Source organism: Paramisgurnus dabryanus, chromosome 15, assembly GCF_030506205.2.
Source record: "Paramisgurnus dabryanus chromosome 15, PD_genome_1.1, whole genome shotgun sequence".
NCBI lineage: Eukaryota > Metazoa > Chordata > Actinopteri > Cypriniformes > Cobitidae > Paramisgurnus > Paramisgurnus dabryanus.
In genome coordinates, this window is record NC_133351.1 from 273,100 (window position 1) to 293,994 (window position 20,895).

The window sequence follows — 20,895 nt, forward strand, 5'->3', positions numbered from 1 at the left end:
CTTAAATATCCTAATTTAACCAAGGCATACTCCTGGTTTAAGCTAATCCCTATCTAGGAAACCAACACTGTATGTTTTTTGGTATATATAATATTTAACTCCATCTGTTTATCTTCTTTATTAGAAATCCTCCATCATACGTCCAAATGGTTTTTGAACCCTTTCACATGTTTAGCATGAGGAATACAACTCTTTAACTGTGTTGATAAGTCAGAATGCATGAAAAATGTTAAACCCCCTTTAATGTATATTAAAGGGCGTGTTGAAGGGTTAATTTTTCAACAAATTTGTGCAATTTTCTTGTTGGTAATAAACATTTAAACTGTTATCCATTGTATTTTATGTTGTTGGGTAACACAAAACGGAAAGTAAAACGAAGAAGTACAGCGGTTTGCAATGATTCTACTTTCCCCCACAACGCACTGCATTACGTCACGTTGGGGAGAGAATTTACCAAACCCGCCTTGAGAGCATTGATAGTGACTAGAGAGACGTGTAAAGTACAGTATTCAGATAGCGCAGATTATATATAAATACATATAGATAGGTAGATAGGTAGATATAGATAGGTAGTCTGGACTTTCCGGGTGGGCCCGTCTGATAATAGTTATAGATTGCGAGTTATATTAGCAGGACCGTCTGGCGTCCTGATGTGCGGCCGGTTCCCGCAGCCCACTGGTCAAACTGTGCAGCCTCTCTGCTCAACAAAGTATATAAAAGTGCTCAACATGTTCGGCTGATCCCATCATGTCCAGGATTTATAAAAATACTGGGATCAGTGAGCGGTCCCTCCCCAAATGGCATAGCCTGTCGTCCTTTGATGTAAAAAACCGCCAAACGCCTATTTATTGCAGTATGCAGATGCTGACCGCTGGTTCTGTGTATAAAATGATTGTGTGATTCGTTATGATCCCATAAACAATATAACAAAGCATCCTTTTATTTCACAAAACAATATATTTTAGATATTATTTGATAGGCAATAAATGTCTCATCTATCTCTATGGCTCTGGCTAAGGCTTTCATCCACTTCTCCTCAACGTGACGTCATCGTTGAATTGCTTAAAAAAACATTAATACCAAAAACGTAAAAAAAAATGTCTTTAAGACCATTTTTAAGACATTTTAAAAATGATATACATATCTTGAGTGATTTATGTACCCAATTATTCGACAGTGTTGGTTAACCTGCAACACACCCTTTAAGGTGAAAAGGGCCTGCTCAAACACTTTTCTACATGTGTGTAAGAAACGGGTACACTTTACTACATCCTATCAAAAAATCACAAAAAAAAAGTTTTTTATGGAATTACACAGTAATATATGAAAATATCAATCAACTGATTCTTTAGCATTTTATACAAACAATGAACACCAGAACAGCAGAAAACATACCTGTTTGACATTGTAGGCGAACAGTACATATTTCATGTCAGGGCTGATGGAGAATCTGGTGGCTTTAAAAGCATCCTGGAAAAAATAAATGATGTTGTTATTGTCATTATTGGATGAGACTGTGACGAAACTGATTTTACAATCATTGAGCCGTATTTTTTTCCAGTAATACTCAGATATTTTGAGTGTTACAGAAAAATCACACCTTCATGATTAAGCAAATTTTACAGAGGAGAGAGCAATGATGCACATTAATGTTTAATGGCATCATTTAAAAAAGAATTCAGAATTTTAAAACTTTTTGTATTTAGTTTGCTGGTCACATATTTACTGTGAAGGAAAATTAACTCTCTTTTGAAATTGTCTTTGCTTTCATGCACGTTTTATTGTAAAAGTGATTTACTTACAAAAGTTGTGTTCTTCAGCAAAATCTTTGTTTCGTTGGTCAGGATGTTTAACTTGATCACATGTCCGTGGTGGTTTCTGTATATAACTTCAGATTCTAATAAAAGTAAAAGTAGAGTACAGTAAAGTTTAAGTACTGCATGAACTAGATTTTACATTGGTCTGGTAAAGAGGAAATTGGAAAAATTGGCAATTAAGTTAATAAAGTAAATTAATAAACAATCAAAATTTAAACTTAATGGGATTACATTTTTTTTTCAATCGCATCAGATGTCAAAGGCCAGATGCCATGTAATCCTAACAAAGCAGCTGACAAAATGAGCCTTAAAATGAACTGCAGGAAACAGCAAGGGCTAAGAAAAAATGTTGAAGTTACACTGTCCAGACAAATGCCATGATAAACAGATCGGTAGGATTTCACTGGTCTGTTTCATTTATCTGGTTATTTAAGTTTATGAGCACGCAAAGGTACATTTCCTGTAAGGCTGTTATTGTCTAAAATGAAGAAAAGCAGATAGAAGAACCACAGCGTACAACTCTACCAGAGCAAAGCTGTTTCAACGTTTTCAAGCAGAAACATTGATTCTGATGACATGTAGAGCTCAAACACTCAAGAGCTTCAGATAGTTTTGGGCCATGTAAGTTCGAATCAATGTGAAGCATACACTGCCAAATGGTACAGAAACAGAATGCATGCTTCCTAAATATGCATTAACATCATTTATTTCAGAATGATGCATTATTAAAATGTGTATTTTAATCTATTTATTTGAAAGAAATGATTCTTCTTAAAAAAAAGACAACAACTCAATATAGCCGCAGGGACTCTGACCAGCAGCTAACCTAACCCTCAATTCATTTGCATTTCCTCAGGTCCTGTAAAGCTGCAGCGCAACAGTGCATGCTGGGAAAAGTGCTCTAGAAATAAAATAAAGCTGAATTGAATTGTTTTTATCATTTATATATTCATTTAATAAACATTGAAGAGATGGGGTGTATGCATCTGCAGCTGTAAGTGTGAGAATTTACAGATCACCCCACTCAACATGGAGTAGTTTACAGATTCTCTCGCTGTTGTTGGATTAGCTCTGCTCCGTGGAGCCCACGCTGGCATGTTAAAAGAATCATGGCCAAATATTTTGTCTTTGAGGAAAAAGTTAAGAAAAGTTTATTTATGCAAATTAGCATTTTTGGGAGTGACTACCGATGTAAACCAAGCAGGAGTTCATGTCACCCTTCTCTCATCACCAGTTACTGGAATGGATGGTGCTCATTTGATTATGACAACCTGTTACGTTCCATGAGTGTGAGTATTTGTTTTGCTCCCTGCTTTCCCTTTTCTGCTGCTACTTGTTTAATTCTTAGGTTTAATTCTTGAGTTTTTAACACATGTAGCAATAAATTCAAAGATATCAACATTACCCTTTTGCCTCTGGTTGTCTTTGTTTTGTTATAATGATAGCAATAGTATCTCACTTAAGTGTTATTAAAAAAATCCCTAACAATAACATCTAGCACGTAACACAGACAGATTTAGAAACGCCTCCTATCGACCTCACTGAAAGAGATGGGCGACACATAGCGAGAAAGGCGCTGGTGGTCTGAATGAGATGCAAGAATAGCAATTTCACTCTTCTGTGGCATTCTTTTTAGCAGTGCAGCACAAGCAAAAGCCCTTCTACCAAATTTTGAACAAAACCTATGTACAACAAGAATTATCGCAAGTATTTGTAATGGAAAGAAGATTACATAAGGAAGTTTACACAGTATGCCTTTATAGATGGAAATATGCCAATGCTGCTCTCTCCTCAAGCTTAGTGAAGGCAAAGAAACCATGCCATATAGCAGTGGTTATCAACTCCAGTCCTCGGGCCCCCCCTCCCAGAAAATTTTAGATGTCTCCTTATATGAAACAGCTGAATCCACTCATCAGGCTCCTGCCAGAATGTTTGAAACGTTTCCTTAATTAACACACTGACAAGCTGATGAACTGAATAAGGTGTTTCTTATATGGAGACATCTAAAATGTTCTGGGAGGACTGGAGTTGAGAACCACTGCCATATAGTATGCAGTCATGTGTGGCATACAAAAAATCAGTTATAAAGCGTAAGAGTCTAGATAAGGATGGGCAACTTTGGTCCTGGAGGGTCGGTGTCCTGCAGAGTTTAGCTCCAACTTGCCTCAGCACACCTGCCTTAAAGTTTTTAGTATGCCTAGTAAGACCTTTATTGGCTGCTTCAGGTGTGTTTAATTATGGTTGGAGCTAAAGTCTGCAGGACACCGGCCCTCCAGGACCGAAGTTGCCCATCCCCTTACTAATACGATACTTCTTTTGAAATCGATGGGTCTTCAGTAAAGGAAGGACATAAGCTGCTTTTTCAGAAGACTCAGACTAAATAATGTGAAGTTATTCTCAACTGTCAGTGGATGTTAACATCAGCCAGTCAGCCATAGCTGTGTATATGAAAGGATTCCTGACAATGTGTGAAACTGGGAGTAATGTTGTTATAAAAAATTCATACTCCTGTTTTCTTCGGCTCTATACACACTGGAATATCTGCATAAAGATGCTTCACTCTCAAGGTTACATCAGATTGGACTGCATGACGTTCATGTGTCATTGATGTTCTGTCTGGACTGTTGAGGGATTCTGCTGTATTCACACACACACACACACACACAATGAAATATTCATGCTGCTGCCGCCAGTGTAAGACCCGAATGCCCCTTCCCCCTTTCTGTTACCATAGAAACTAGGACATCTACCACTCAGCCTTATCCTCATACGCAATGCCAACGCATGTGATGCTTCATATGGCAAAATATTTACCATTAATTAAACAGTCAGCGAGAAGAATCACCTTCTGAATCAGATGTCTCTGTTCTGAGGTCAGTCATATGATGAGGGAGGAGACCATGTACATCACTGAGCTCAACTTTAACAGAGACCAACGGTTGTTCTGGAGTAGTGAGCACATAAATCTTTCATTTTACCATAAGCTATGGATCAGGCATGGTTCAACCCTGCTTAAAGGGATTTACAACCATGCTTCTTTGGTTTAATGACCCAATTATTCACACACTTCCTAAAGGGTAGCCCAACTTCTTTGACCTCATCTCATTGACTTTATGTTGTGGAAACAGATACTTGATGGCTTATGCTTTTCCCTTAAAGAGCTTTAGAGGTCCCATTCTTTCTGTGTTTTTGAAGCTTTGATTGTCTTTAAAGTGCACAATATAAAATGTGTTCATGTGTAAAAAAGTGGTATTTTTCACACAATTGACTTATCTCTATAGCGCTGTTTTCACTGTCCTAAAAACGGTCTGATGCCTCCCTTGTTCTATGAAGTCCCCCCTTCAGAAATACATATCGAGTTCTGATTGTGTAGCTTGTTTAGTGTGTTGTGATTGGACAGCAGCTTAGCTTAGCAGAGCCGTTTGAGCCAAAGCTGGCGACTGACGTATTCCTGTGGGTGGAGTTTAGTCAAACACTCTTATATTGACGTCATTCAATCAGAAGTAGAGGGCTGTACTCCAAACCGGACGTTCTCTGTAGACTTTTAAAGGGGACTTCTGTTAAAGAAAATATATCGCCTAGCAGTGAACATTGACCTTTATCATTTTAAAGTTATTATTTATGCTCTAACAGGAACATTATACACTAACTAGGGTTTAAAAATTGGGATCAGGAAGAACGTGACCTTTAATCACAAATGTTGATGATGTATGTGGTTTATTATTATTCCTGAAGGCCCACTGCTCTGCACATCTTGTATGTCTCCATAATTTAACATACCTGACTCAAATCATCAGCTCATTAGCAGAGATCTCCAAGAACTGAACTGAATCTGTCAGATAAGAGAGAGAGAAACAAAATGTGCAGAGCAGTGGGCCTCCAGGAACGGAGTTGAGAACCACTGATTTAGATCTTTTTGTTTGGTTTTGATTTATTAAATGACTATTATGTTTGCAGGAGAAAGCAAACAGGAATCAGAATTAGCTGTCACACTGTTTGCTGTGCTCTGTATAGTCTACAGGGAGCTTTGCATAAATATCTCATGTTGACCCTAAGACTGAATCAATCAGTGTTTTCATAATCTATCTCATTCACCTAAAACCATGTGCAGACATCATTACTGTACAAGTATATAATGGTATTGGTTTAAATGTATTGTATAATGACATACAAAAAAAATTCAGATTGTCGCTTTACATGTTGGGCTGGCGGTCTTTGATGTGTGCGGTTCTTGGCCAGGTTAATCTGCAATGTCAACTTTTGATGACACAGTAGTCTACAATAACTGATCACATGCACATATAAACCACACAAATAATAAAGAAACCATCTTTGTGGCTTCATTGTGAAATTGTCTTACCATTGATCCAACGAGCTTCAGGGTCATGCACAAAGAAATCACTGCTGAAAAGGTCCTCCACAGTTAACTTGGTGTCTCTACCCGGTAACTTGTCATCTGTCAGACCGACACACATGCAGACATTCAAGAACATCATAGTCAGCAAAAGGATGGAGGAGCGAGAGAGCTGCAAATTCAAAATAAGTGCAAGTAAAAACACTTATGCAGATGTTATCTTTATGAATATGCTGCTGTACCTGGAGTGAGAAGTATCACAGACATTGTGATAAGGGAACAGACCACCAGTATGACCAGCAAAGCGATTGCAATTCCCTTCCAGTTCCTCTGAGGAGGACTCATGCCACCCAGATCCTTCCAGAAACGAGAAAAACGAGGGTTTTATATTCTAAGTTACTAGACAATCGTCAATACAGAAACTGAAGACATACACACATTATGCTTCCAAATCAACGTATCTTGTTTTATTTTCATTTCTTTCTTTTGCTTTATATGGTCAATGGCTATTGCATAGTGACATGTGGCATGCATAAGTGTTATAAAAAGTGTGTGATTTTCTTAATGACACCCTTCTGCCAATTACCATTAGAAGTGAACCTACATCACATGAGGCACAACAAAGAGTCACAGCAATTCCATCCCAATTTCTGCTTCTACATTGGTGTTTCAATGTAAATATCCATCATCACATTGTTCAATGACTCCCCGCGATATGCTCATATTACACCCATCCATTACACCATAAAGAAGTAAAAATACAGCAGGATAATTTCCCCTCGTGGATGAGAGCGGCATTAGCAGCTAATGCATTCTGGTCTTGTAACTCAGTACACATAAGAGCAAAGCTTAAGGCTTGAAGCAGATAACTGCACAACAACTATTAAAGTGTGTTTCTGATAGGTTGAAACCAGAGAGCTCTGTGTACGTTAGTTGTGCACTGCATGATTTCAGGAGCCTGCTTTCCTGTCCTAGATAAATTGCTCTTTGCACAGACTCAAGCATTACATGTACATCCACATTTTAAATAGTATCCGAACACTAATCAGTGTGAAGACATTTGTGCCTTGGTTTACATGGTTTGTGCAGGCTATATGGAAAACTAAAAAAATAACATTTTAAAACTTCTATCAAGTCAAATAACTTGCTTCAATTTTAAAGCTAATGTATTTCCTCTGTAAGTGAAGATCTGAAAAATGATTTGATTTGCATTTCCTGAACAAACCTTCAGATGAGTGTGCACGCATAAGTCTATGAAAGCTCCCTCTCTCGAGACAGAAAGACAGAACAATGTGTGTCCGTGTGTTATTTTTAGCTGGGTGAGATGTTTAATAGCTGCTTGCTTTGACCTTGCTGAGAGCAGGTTTAGGACCGTCAGTTAGAGAACATAACATATTAACTGGATCTTTTTCCTAAAACCACAGTTCATAGCAAGATCTTCTCATGGGATGAACAGATAAACCACACAAACCCAATCAATGTGACACACGGAAAGGTCAACATAAGCAGTGTCAACCTTTGGGCACATTTTAAAGCCTGGACAATGTTTAACAATCTGTGAATCTATCACAGAACCAGACAGTAACACCAAAATATTTAAGAAGCATATTAACGCATTTACATTTAGGAGGCTTTTATCCAAAGCGACTTACAAATGAGGTAACAATAGAAGCATATCTTTCTGATCATTTCAATGAATATCTTCCTGCTAAGTTATTATGGCCACTCTCAAGGTGAAGCAATATTTTTGGGGTGAAGCATATGGCTCTCTGCATAATTAACCTTCATTAACCTCTCTGGAGCCGTGTGGATTACTGCTGTGAAGGATGGATGAACTTTTTTGGCCTTCAAATCAAAAGCACCCTTTACAACCACTATAAAGCTTAGAATAGCCAGGGCATTTTTTAATATAACGATTGTGTTTGTTCAAAAAATATAATCATATACATCAAGGACGGTTTGAGGGTGAGTAAATGATGCATAATTACAAAGATTAATAAATGCATAAATAAATGAAAAACTATTTTGCTCATTGTTAGTTAGGGTTAAGTAATGCATTTACTAATGTTAACAAATACAACCTTATTGTAAAGTGTTGCCCCTAAAACCTTTTCCCAGTACTGCAGAGAGGAACTGAATGAAAATCGACAAGATTGATATAAATCCCATTAAAAAGGGAATACTGTCCCACGGTCACAGGCATATTGATTACGCATTCACCTTAGCAAACCTTGCATTCACATTGGTGTGCTTTATGGATTGTACTGTACAGTAAAGTTAATTTTCTCAAATTGTTTGTCACATTTACTTTATAAGCTGATAAAAAAGAGAACAAAAACAACTACTGGTAAATATTATTTATTAATAGTTTTATTTTTTATTTAAATAAAATGAAATAAATGTCTGGGTTATACCCATCATGGGTAAATATTGAAGTGAACACACTGCTGGGTTAAAATTGGGTCAAAAATAACCCAGTAATTTTTAGAGTGTACTGTCCACCACATATATTTAATCTCTTTATTTTAAAAAAGTCGAAAAAAATAACTGTTAAATATAATTATATAACAATAATAAACAAAAGTGCACAAAAACAAGGGCTGTGTGTTAAAAAAAAAAGAGTAAAAGAATGAAGGAACTAAATTTATTCAGTAAGGTTTCAGAGACTATTACTAAATGGTCATTACAGTAGACTATATAGGAAACGGGAAGAAGTATCGGACTCAGCTCGAGTTTGCACCTTTGGGGAAAATCAAACCTTGATTATTTTGTCTGCACACTCTGATGGAGATGATGTTTTTTTATTATTATTTAAAAACCAGGGGCTGTTCCATATATTTGGAGACGACACCAGTGCTGGTCACTAATTGTTCAGATGTTGAATTTCTGCTGCTGTTTTAGACAAACTGTGCATGTTGAGTCAGCTGACAATACATTAAATGGATGTTCAGGTTTCAATCATTTATACATACATTCATTAGCAGAACACGTTTCTAATCATATAGCAGGACATCTCTGGGACAACATGTAAGAAATATTTGAAGGTAATTTTTCTTTTGCAGGCTTTGCATCTTTCTATTAATTGGCTGTGGGTGAACTTTGTGTATCAGCAACATGAATCTATCTTCTAGCATTTACAACAATGTACTAATGTAGATTATTAATAATAATGTAATAATCAAAGAAGGCATGTTTGAAGGGTCATGGACTCTGATGGCCACTGGTATTCACTATTGCACATTATTGTACACATATGAGAAAGCCATAAGTTTCTACGCTGCTTTGTGCATTTATAAAGACAGTTGATGCTTAGGCCCAAACTCAACGAGTTTCTTCATTCAATGTTCTTATTCACTTACATGCCCATTTAAACACAGATACCCGACCGGCTCGAGACGTCAAAAATCAATCACGAGCTGAACAAACAGTTAAAAAAAAACACGCAGCACAGTTGTATTTTGTTCTCAGTGTTAAACAATCAGATTCGACTGGGCTGGGGACGCTACAAGGATGGGCATAGAGAAAACACACGCAGATCATTCCGCTGTAAATGTCATCTCATGTTTTACCTCGTCTTGCGGATTCCCTCTCTGGTTCTGCTGCTCTTTAGTGGCCGTCATGGTTTAAATCCCGCTGCAAATAATTTCCGAAACCCCAAATCCGAACGCGTCTTCCTCCTAACCTGACTGCAGAATCGTTAAATCTGGACGCGTGATCTCCGTCCTTTTACGCTGACGAGCGCGCAGACCGTTTCAGGCATTCCACTGCAGCTGCGCGTGTTCAACCTGATCGATTCTTCTCATCGATTGTTCTGATTTCGGATTTCTGCCTAAATTCAACTGCCAGGAGAAATAGATGAAAAACCAACGCGAAGCTCAGACGGATGCTGCGCTCGAGGGGCGGAGAAAGTCGCGCGATGACGTGTAAGCCTGTAACAATAACAGTTACCAAATAAATGAGCTTTCGAGAACCCAAATGTGATGGACATCAGATGAATTCAAACAGCCGTATTATGGGATGGGTTAAAGCGTGTTTATTTCCAGCAAGAGCTCATTTATAGACGCTGTCCATGGTGCTGCTTCAGAAAGACGATTCAGATGCATATTTATAAACTCTCTCTCTCTCTCTCTCTCTCTCTCTCTCTCTCTCTCTCTCTCTCTCTCTCTCTCTCTCTCTCTCTCTCTCTCTCTCAATATATAATATAAATATATTGGTTTGGGCTCAATCATATTTTACTCATTCAACATACATACACATCTCTGCTACAACTGAGATTCATTGTAACACACAGGGGGATTAACAATAAACTTGCTAGAAAATTCTAATTTTCTAACACAAATAACTCAATACTATTCTTTCTATATTCAGTAGTAGATGTGACACTTTGTTTACGGGTGTCAGCAGTGAGAGTGAAGTTAGCAGTACACTGTCATCAGGAGACTTGGCAGATTAACTGAACACAGTTTGGTAAAGGCCAAGTGGATCTTTACTCCAACCGGTTCAGAACGCAGCAGCTCGGCTCACCTTCCAAGAGCCCAAAAGGGCCCATGTCTCCACTGGCTACGATTAAAGTGTGTCAGGTATAAGTCGCTACTGCTCACTTACAGAACTTTCACTGGGTTCACACCAGCATACTTTCATATCTTCATACATTCCTACACCCCATCTAGAACCTTATGTTCAGCAAAGGAGCCGCCTTGTGTTACCTTAACAAAAGGGCATGAAATCATGTTCCCGCTCACTTCCCTTTACTTCTCCCTGCTGGGTGAATGATTGGAGTCTGATCAGCCACTTTTCTCACCACATTCAAAGGCTTTTATCTTGGTATAAGCACTTCTTGCATTATTGCCTCCCTATGACACATGGTTTTAAAGTTTCCTTATCTTTGTAAGTCGCTTTGAAACAAAAATGTCTACTAAATGCCTAAATGTAAATGTAGTAGCCTAAACCATGAAGCAATAATGAAATAAACTACGCATTTTGTAATCCATTAAAATAAAGTTGTTGTGCAGTGTAACAAAGTAAAAGTATACATTTTACACTCGAGTACACTTAAAAAATGATGTTAATAATTGATTAATTGATAATTGATCATTACAGTAGTCAATGAAATCTAATTTGCATGTATGCTCATGCTGTTAATAATTTTGTCTGAGTGTACTTTTACGCTTTTTCTTCTACGCTTGTTCTCAAGTACCGCTGTATAACCGGGCCTAAATAAAAACAAAGAAAGTACAGAAGAATCCAGAAACAACGAAAGCATGGTGATTTTGGAATATAGTTTAAAATGGAGAACATGCAATGTAAAAAAGATTTGTTGGCTCAACCTAATACAGTAAGCTACCCAGCCGCCCCCAAACACATCCCAACCCACGCACATGGGCAAACGCAAAGAGACACACTTGTCTTTTTGGTGTCAACTAACATTTCTAAGTAAAATCAACTAAAAATCTCATGGCAACCAGTAAACCTCTCCATGCTGAGTCAACAAATACTCTCTCAAAATGTTGAAGAATTCAAATATACACTCACCTAAAGGATTATTAGGAAAACCATACAAATACAGTGTTGGACCCCCTTCGCCTTTAGAACTGCCTTAATTCTATGTGGCATTGATTCAACAAGGTGCTGAAAGCATTCTTTAGAAATGTTGGCCCATATTGATAGGATAGCATCTTGCAGTTGATGGAGATTTGTGTGATGCACATCCAGGGCACGAAGCTCCCGTTCCACCACATCCCAAAGACGCTCTATTGGGTTGAGATCTGGTGACTGTGGGGGCCATTTTAGTACAGTGAACTCATTGTCATGTTCAAGAAACCAATTTGAAATAATTCGAGCTTTGTGACATGGTGCATTATCCTGCTGGAAGTAGCCATCAGAGGATGAGTATATGGTGGTCATAAAGGGATGGACATGGTCAGAAACAATGCTCAGGTAGACAGTGGCATTTAAACGATGCCCAATTGGCACAAAGGGGCCTAAAGTGTGCCAATTGGGCATCTCCCAAAGATCTCCCACACCATAACACCACCACCACCAGCCTGCACAGTGGTAACAAGGCATGATGGATCCATGTTCTCATTCTGTTTACGCCAAATTCTGACTCTACCATCTGAATGTCTCAACAGAAATCGAGACTCATCAGACCAGGCAACATTTTTCCAGTCTTCAACATTCCAATTTTGGTGAGCCTCTTTTTCTTTTTTGTAGTGGAGATGAGTGGTACCCGGTGGGGTCTTCTGCTGTTGTAGCCCATCCGCCTGAAGGTTGTGCATGTTGTGGCTTCACAAATGCTTTGCTGCATACCTCAGTTGTAACGAGTGGTTATTTGAGTCAAAGTTGCTCTTCTATCAGCTTGAATCAACCGGCCCATTCTCCTCTGACCTCTAGAATCAACAAGGCATTTTCGCCCACAGGACTGCCGCATACTGGATGTTTTTCCTTTTTCACACCATTCTTTGTAAACCCTAGAAATGGTTGTGCGTGAAAACCCCAGTAACTGAGCAGATACTCAGACCGGCCCGTCTGGCACAAACAACCATGCCACGCTCAAAATTGCTAAAATCACGTTTCTTTCCCATTCTGACATTCAGTTTGGAGTTCAGGAGATTGTCTTGACCAGGACCACACCCCTAAATGCATTGACGCAACTGCCATGTGATTGGTTGTTTAGATAATTGTATTAATGAGAAATTGAACAGGTGTTCCTAATAATCTTTTAGGTGAGTGTATATACAGTATCTGTAATCTGTAAGAAGTTAATTGAACAATTTGTGAGAGAAGAGCACAATATGATTACTAAAGTATGTTTATTTGTATATTGTTCTACATTTATTTGTAATAAATACAAAACTTTTGAATGAGAACTATATTTTCTTCAATTTACATCTTTTGTTCTTTTAGGTACTTTGTTACTATAATGCTACTTTAGTGTAATTAGTTTGAAAATGTAATAAAACTTACAACAACTTACTCCTCTAGTGTCCTGCACCTCAAAGGCCCATAGTCTGTACTATAAATGTTCTGTGTGTAGGAATTCAGACTATTTGTGCAAAACCTGTATGATGAATCACACAGGTAAGAGGCCCTGGATCCTGATGCATTCTCCTTAAAACCTTATAAGTAATAACATAGCACTTAAAAGTAAGCAGTGTTTCATAAGTCATAAGTTATCCAGATAAATCATTGAAACAACCCCTTGAAACAAAGCCAAACTGTGACTGATTGCTTTACATGTCAGTCGAGCAGGGCTTTGGGGGGTCTGTAGCTCAGTGGTTCCCAACTCCATTCCTCGAGGGCCCCAAACATTTTAAACGTTTCATTCTAATAACACACCAACAAGCTGGTGATACATAATCAGTTTTTGTTAATAAAAATGGAAACGGAGATTCAGAATCAAGTCAGAGAAATTTGCCTCCAGAACACATAGCTTGTGTAAACAGACAAATTTACTTCTGTTGCATGTTTCTGCATGTATTGTGTGGGTTTTGTGTATAGGGTTATGCAGTGCATTTGAAAACTACTGCCCACCAAGATTCATCAGTGACGAGCAACAGTTCTAACCAGAGAGATTGTAGGCTGAAAATCAATGATATTACATTAATAACATTTGAACAAAAGTATGTCATTCCATGTTTGTGATGTGACTAACAAAACCCTTCAGTCGTTATCAAGTTTCCCCGTCTGTTTTCCCTTTGTTTGACCTGTCATTGTATATCTGACTTCATTAACCATAATCCAGCACTCTCTGTCACATGATTTGTCTTGTTAGTCCCTGACTGTCACATGTTAGTTGTCTGTTCTCGTTAATGTTATCATATTGTTTAATGTACCTGTATAAGTTATGGGTGTTGTTTGAGTTTGTTATTCCTTTTGTGTTGTAAATAAAGTTTATGTTAGATTTTACTCTTCATCATCTCTCCTCGCCTGGATACGACCTCTCTGATACTACAATTAAAAACTACACAATGTGATGATTGTAAAATAATTCTCCTATAACACCCTAATGGCCATTAAATGAAATGTCACTAAATTAGATCAATGAAGGAAGATGCTTGCTCTCTCTCTCACACACATTACCATTTCAAACACGCGGGCGCGTGTAGTGGCTGTTCCTCTGCGTTGTGTTAATTTTTGATGGTAAAATAAAAGGATTTTCCACACAAAGCTGGTTTGGCTGATTGATTTATTTTCTGTGTCTGTGTGGTAAAACACACAAACAGACAGGCACTGTTATCGGCTACACTCATTTAGTTGTGCCTCTCCTCTCTAGTGTTATTGCAGGAAAGAGCGCAGCAATACAAACACATTTTACAACACACATTATATAAAAATAACTAAAAATAAAAATAATAGCATCAGTGTTTCATGAATACTAATTTACATACCTGTGTGGTAAAACACACAAACAGACAGGCACTGTTATCTGCTACACTCATTTAGTTGTGCCTGTTAACCACAAAATACATATTAAGTACACAGGATAATTAACAACAGAACTTACAATAAATGCAATGTATTAAAAAAATATTAATAGGGTAGGATTTAGTGTGCTTAGAAAATATACATAAACAGTGCTTATTTGAGTTGTTAGCCACTTAGCTGCTAACACATCTCATTGCAATCTCACTGTTCACTTGTTTACATTACTCAAACAACCTACATTTACAAAGTTGATAACTTGAACTAATGGTCAAATATAACATCACATAGACTACTCTCTCATATTTAATCATTTAAACATGACATGAACACTTGTAACAGCATTTAACATCATATCAACAGAGCTCATGAAATCGTACCTCTCCTCTCTAGTGTTATTGCAGGAAAGAGGACGAACTCTAGATTGCGCTGCGAGTTGAATCTCTCACTACATATGACGTCAGACGCAACGATTTCAAAATAAAAGACCCAAAAACAGATGGTAATAAAAACAAATATAAAAATAAAAAAATAACAAATTATTTATAATCTGGTGTAACAACATATCCCTGCTACACGCGCACACACACAGGGACACACAATGAGCCAAATATGTACAGGAGAAAACACCATTTAACTGTTATAAACAAAAAATAGCATTATACATGAATTATGAAAATATAGATGTTTTATTGGAAATTATATCTAAACACAGTCATGTCAATAAAGTTCTTCAATTGAATTATTAATTCTACTCTTGCTGTTTATGCAGAAAGAATGACTATAGTGACATAAAATATTTAACATTAATGTGCCTCCCACAGCCGCTTCACTTACATGCAGGGGCACTGGAGTGGGATGAAACTACAAACACGCATATTTAACATGGCAGATCAATGAGCATGAGCTACACAGATAGATGATAACAAACAGCACGTGGGCGAGAGAGAGAGAGAGAGAGAGAGAGAGAGAGAGAGAGAGAGAGAGCTGGTCTACATATTCATCAGTTCATTAAGTGTGATTTACATAAAGCTCAACATTTCACGTTTATTTAAAACATCTCATGGTAGATGTTACCCATTAGCTTTATATAAGTTGATTATGTATGCATTGAACTAATTTACACTCTCTACAGTCTGATAAAATTATAAATACAACATCATATAAACCAGTTGGATCTTTGCACAATTTGAACTCCATTGCCATTTCATTGTGATTTACAGATTCACAGTAAATTATGGTCACATCTAAACATCAAACAGCAAAAAATATTTAATGTTATATCTCAAACAATTACATCTGCTAATGCTAATGTTTATTAATATTAATTTAGTTCAAATGTTCTCACACACACAACAGCACTTTTCACTTACTGCAATGCTCTTGGATGATGTTGACGGACATTTCACCTGATGAGAGACGCTGGCAGTTTGATTCATCGAGGAAAACTGATGAAGGGCAAAATGTGCAATCAATCTGTATAATTAAAGAAGATCCAGAGTTATGATGATGAAGATAATGAAGGTAGTAAATGTGATGAAACACCAATGAATTCAGCAGCGCTCTCATGCCAGCCTCTCTCTCTCTCTCTCTCTCTCTCTCTCTCTCTCTCTCTCTCTCTCTCTCTCTCTCTTCTCTATCTCTCCCATTACCAGGACACAAACACACTCACAGTCTCTCTCTCTCTCTCTCTCTCTCTCTCTCTCTCTCTCTCTGCATGTCAAAACATTTATTTAGCCCATCATGTGTGTGGCTCGTCATGTCAAAATATGTGTGTGAACCTGTGTGCATCATACGTCATGTCAAGATAAATGCCTACTGCAGACGCATTGAAAGAGTTTATGATAAAAGAGACGCTCACGTTTGCCAGATACTCGCTTAATCTTGTGTGTAATCAGAGTTTAGTGTTAAGTTAGTGTCTTGAGAGTATTTTATGAACGTGAGCTTCATGTCATTTTGTTTCTTGTCATAAACCACTTCTTTTGATATGATGCACATAGGTTCACATATTTAGAATTCCTGCCCCTCGAAAGAGAAGTCACCAACCGCCACTGATTGACTGACTTCTCATCAGCTATTTCGGGTGAATAATGTTTTTGTTTTGAGTGTATGTATTGTTGTAATGATGCACAGTAAAAATATGAATCTCTGTGTTATTTTTCAATTTGATTGGACAGCAGTCTTGTTTTACAAATGGTTTGGCTTTCATAAAACACACACAATTATTGTGTGTCTTAAAAGAGGGATTTCAGTCAAATGTATGAAGGGAGAAGAGGAGGTGGCTCAGTACACAGCCCTGTGGTGCTCCTGTGTTCAGTACAACAGAGGGTGAGACATGCTTTCCCATGCCACAGTTTGTGGTCTGCCCGTGAAGAAGTCTTGCACCCATTTGCACAAGTGTGGGTTGAGGCCAAGGTGTTTCTCAGTCCTAATTTAAGTGAAGTGTATTATTTTCAACACTTTGCTGTGACACAAACGGAATTTTAGATGGGGATATAGGCACGGGCCAATTATTTAAAAATATTGTCAGATAAAGTCACATTGAATAGTGAAATTCCAAATAGGAGTTTATGTTTAACACACATTTGATAATAAAGAATATTCAAGAGAATACATTATGAAGGATATACTGTAGCCTACACACATTGGAAATGAAAGGTAAACGTGTTTTTAATAAACCTTTTATAAGTTTCCATGGCAACACATCAAGCTCATCATGCGAATGTACTTTAGCGCTTTCTCCTGGACAGCACAAGCACAGCAGTTTCTTTCACTTTCAACACAGACAAGTACAAACCATAATAAACATATTATTAACCAATTATATTTATTAAAAATCTTTTTATGTTAAATTTGAATAAATATGTTTTATATTAAATTACATAGCTTCATATACGCACTGATCGAGTAAGATGACAGTAAAATGTTTACTTTTTTATTTAACAAGCACCTATGGTCCGATTCACGATTTTATATTTCCTTTGGTGTGTAAGTGTGTATTAGTTCATGTTAATGATATGCAAAAGGTATAAACCCCAAAGTAAATGATGGCGCAAGTTATCGTCTCCTATATCTCTTTTCTTGGTCTTCAGCAAACACACGGATTGTAGGCAACAGTTTACTTCCTCAGTCTGTTGACGTGGACAAGACCGACATTATCATAATTCCTCCCTCTTGGACTCAGCCTGTAATTTAACTCCTATTAGCATTGCATCTTACAGCGTTACGTTTCTGGCTGATGTCAAAGGGACACATAGCTTTTCAAATCCGTGTGTTTTAGGAAGAGATTGAAATCCAGAGCAACAAAAATGTACGGTACACTGTAAAAAGATTCCGTAGAAATTACAGTATTACTGGCAGCTGGTTGCCAGTAACTTACTGTAGATTTAAAATTATGTTAATTACCTGCAACAGTTTGTTCAAAGTTAAACGAAAATTAAACATTAACAAGTCTTTATCTCGACAGAATAAAACTAAAATAACAGCCTCAAGCAAAGCATTCGAGGAAACTAAATCTGAAGGAAAAAAACAGAAAAAGGTTGATGAGGATTTTTGGTTCCCAGAATGCTTTGCATGATGCTGTTATTTTATATTTTTATTCTATAAGACAAAGACTTGTTAATGTTTATTGTTCATTTAACTTTGAACTAACTGTTGTCAGTAAATAACGTAAATTTAAATTTACAGTAAGTTACTGGCATCCAGCTGCCAGTAATACTGTAATTTCTACGGAATCTTTTACAGTGTATGTGGACAATAGTGTGTTTTTAATAAACCATGTAAACACATTGTATTACCAAATACACAAAATAACCTTGATTTTCAGCAATGAAATAAGTGCTCTTTAATACAGAACAAAATAACATACAAGCACATATTATGAACAAAACAAGCAAATTATATGATATACAGCGCCCTCTATAAGTATTGGAACACATGGACATTTTGTGTTATTTTAGCTGTTTACCAAAATGTATTCCGGTTACAATCATATAATGAATATTATCATAAAGTGCACACTCTCAGCTTTATGTAAAGGGCATTTACATCCAAGTTTAGGAATGACAGCTGTTTAATATGGAGCTCCCTAGGTCAAAAGTAATGAAACAGTTGACTTAAAAGCTGTTTTATGGACAGGTGTCTATTTGTCAAATCCATTCCTTATAAATAAAGGATGTTAAAGGTCTGAAGTTGATTTTAAGTGTGGCATTTGTGCTTCAGGGAGATATCCATGCAAGTGATACAGACCATATTTAGGTTTAAAAAAAAAAACACAACAAATCCATCAGTCAGAGCGGAGGACTATTAGTAGACAAAAAATAATACACTGGTGAACTCACATTCTGTATGTCTATTTAGGATAACAGTGGTGGATGATCATGATAAAGAAAAACCCCTTCACAACATCCAGAGAAGTGAAAAATTAATCTGGATGCTTCTGCCTTCTGTTACATCACCAAAAACAACCAGCGACCGACCCAGTGCCTTAGAAAGCCATGCATGAAAATGCAATTACACTGTCTGAAATTTTTTTTACTGAAGATGTTGTCTGCTCGTATCATGAGATGTTCTTGGCCTTCTTCATCATTTTTATAATGCAGGTTGAAATTAGTTTAATCTCTCCAAATAAGGCTTTTATAGAGCTTGTCTGGCTTTTTTGGGAGTCTAATCTCCCCTTCCTATTCTTGAGGCTTTTGTATCTTGTGATGAACCCTCTGTATTGTATTTCTCCTTGTGATATCTTCTCTTTATTGTTTTAATTGACAATAACATATTTACATTCTGCAGTCTTCTTCATTTGTCTGGACATTGTAAAGGGGTTATATGGACATCCAGGATTTATTGTTGCTGAGCTCACCGGTGTGTTATTTTTAGTCAGAATGTACCAAATTGTTGATCTACTAATATCCTCCTGTCTGACTGATGGATTTGTTGTGTTTTTGAAACCTAAATACGGTCTGTATCACTTGCATGGAGATCTTTCAGAGCCACAGCTTCCTAATGCAAATGCCACACTTAAAATCATCTCCAGACCTTTAACATCCTTCATTTATGAGGAAATGATTTGACAGAAAATACATGTCCATAAAACAGCTTTTAAGTCAACTGTTCCATTACTTTTGACCTCTTTAAAAAGATGGAAGCTACATATTAAACAGCTGTAATTCCTAAACTTGAATGTGAATACCCAATACATAAAGCTGAGAATGTACACTTTAAAGTAATAGTTAACATTAAAATGAACATTTTGTCATCATTTATTTATACAAACCTGTATGAATTTCGTTTTTCTGATGAACCCAAAAGAAGATATTTTGAGAAATGATGGTAAACGCAGATATTGACCATTGACTACCATAGTAGGAATAAAAAACTATGATGGAATTCAATGGGTGGTACAGTCAACTGTGTGCTAACCATCAATTATCAAAATATTTTCTTCATCATTTATCAAAATATTTTATTCCTACTATGGAAGTCAATGGTCACTATCTGCTGTGTGTTGAGCATCATTTCTTAAAATATCTTCTTTTGTGTTCATCAGAAAAAAGAAATTCATACAGGTTTAGAACAACATGAGGATGAGAAAATGATGACAGAATTCTCATTTTAAGGTGAACTACCCCTTTAATATAATATTCATTATATGACTGTAACCGGAATACATTTTGGTAAACAGCTAAAATAACACAAAGGGCCCTATCTTGCACCCAGCTCAATTGACTTTGTCAGTGACGCATGTATCATTCGTATTTTGCACCGGCGCACAGCGGGTTTTTCCCTCCACAGACGCACGTCGGCAAACTAGGGAATGAATTTGCGCTCCCTGGGCGGTTCAGCGCAAAAAAGGAGGCGTGTTCTGGCGCAAACCATCCCTGATGCTATTTTGCAGTTTCAAAAAACAATTGCGCCACTGACCAGAAAATACTAGTCTAAAGTCAGTAGCGTGTTGTTCATTATGCTATTTTAAGGGCGCATGCTTGACCATAATGTATAGCGTGCACAACGCGCACACACTTTGCATCTAATCTACACAGATGCAACAGTTATTTTTGCAAATCATAAATTGTTACAATAAAAAATATTAACACATGAGATAAGGGAAATCATTGTGGTGAGCATTGTGGTGATAGTTTTTATTTATTGTGTGGCTGCGTTAAAAACTTATCATGCAAATAACGATTAAAATATTTTCATAAGTTTGTTGTGTGGCTGTATTACGTTTATTTTATGTAAATAATAATTCAAATGTTTTCATAAGAAACCTTAATGTATATGAACTTGATTTGTAAGTGTACT

At 37.0% G+C, this 20,895-nt stretch overlaps 1 protein-coding gene across 3 annotated transcripts in view; it reads right to left on the reverse strand.

Moving 5' to 3' along the window:
- LOC135733675 (inactive dipeptidyl peptidase 10-like) overlaps nucleotides 1-16,173 on the reverse strand; it is an 84,031-nt gene extending 67,858 nt beyond the window's left edge. Inside the window, exons 1-5 of one of the 3 annotated variants that reach the window (XM_065252482.2) lie at nucleotides 15,969-16,173; nucleotides 6,414-6,528; nucleotides 6,178-6,273; nucleotides 1,803-1,897; nucleotides 1,396-1,470 (exon numbers count right to left, since the gene is read on the reverse strand). In XM_065252482.2, the coding sequence (XP_065108554.1) occupies nucleotides 1,396-1,470; nucleotides 1,803-1,897; nucleotides 6,178-6,273; nucleotides 6,414-6,528; nucleotides 15,969-16,034 (447 nt within the window). In that variant the 5' untranslated portion in view covers nucleotides 16,035-16,173. Of the gene's footprint in view, nucleotides 1-1,395; nucleotides 1,471-1,802; nucleotides 1,898-6,177; nucleotides 6,274-6,413; nucleotides 6,529-9,740; nucleotides 10,279-15,968 lie in introns of those variants that run through there. The other 2 variants (XM_065252478.2, XM_065252483.1) reach the window with 2 other exon arrangements.
- Between the last annotated feature and the right edge of the window lie 4,722 nt (nucleotides 16,174-20,895).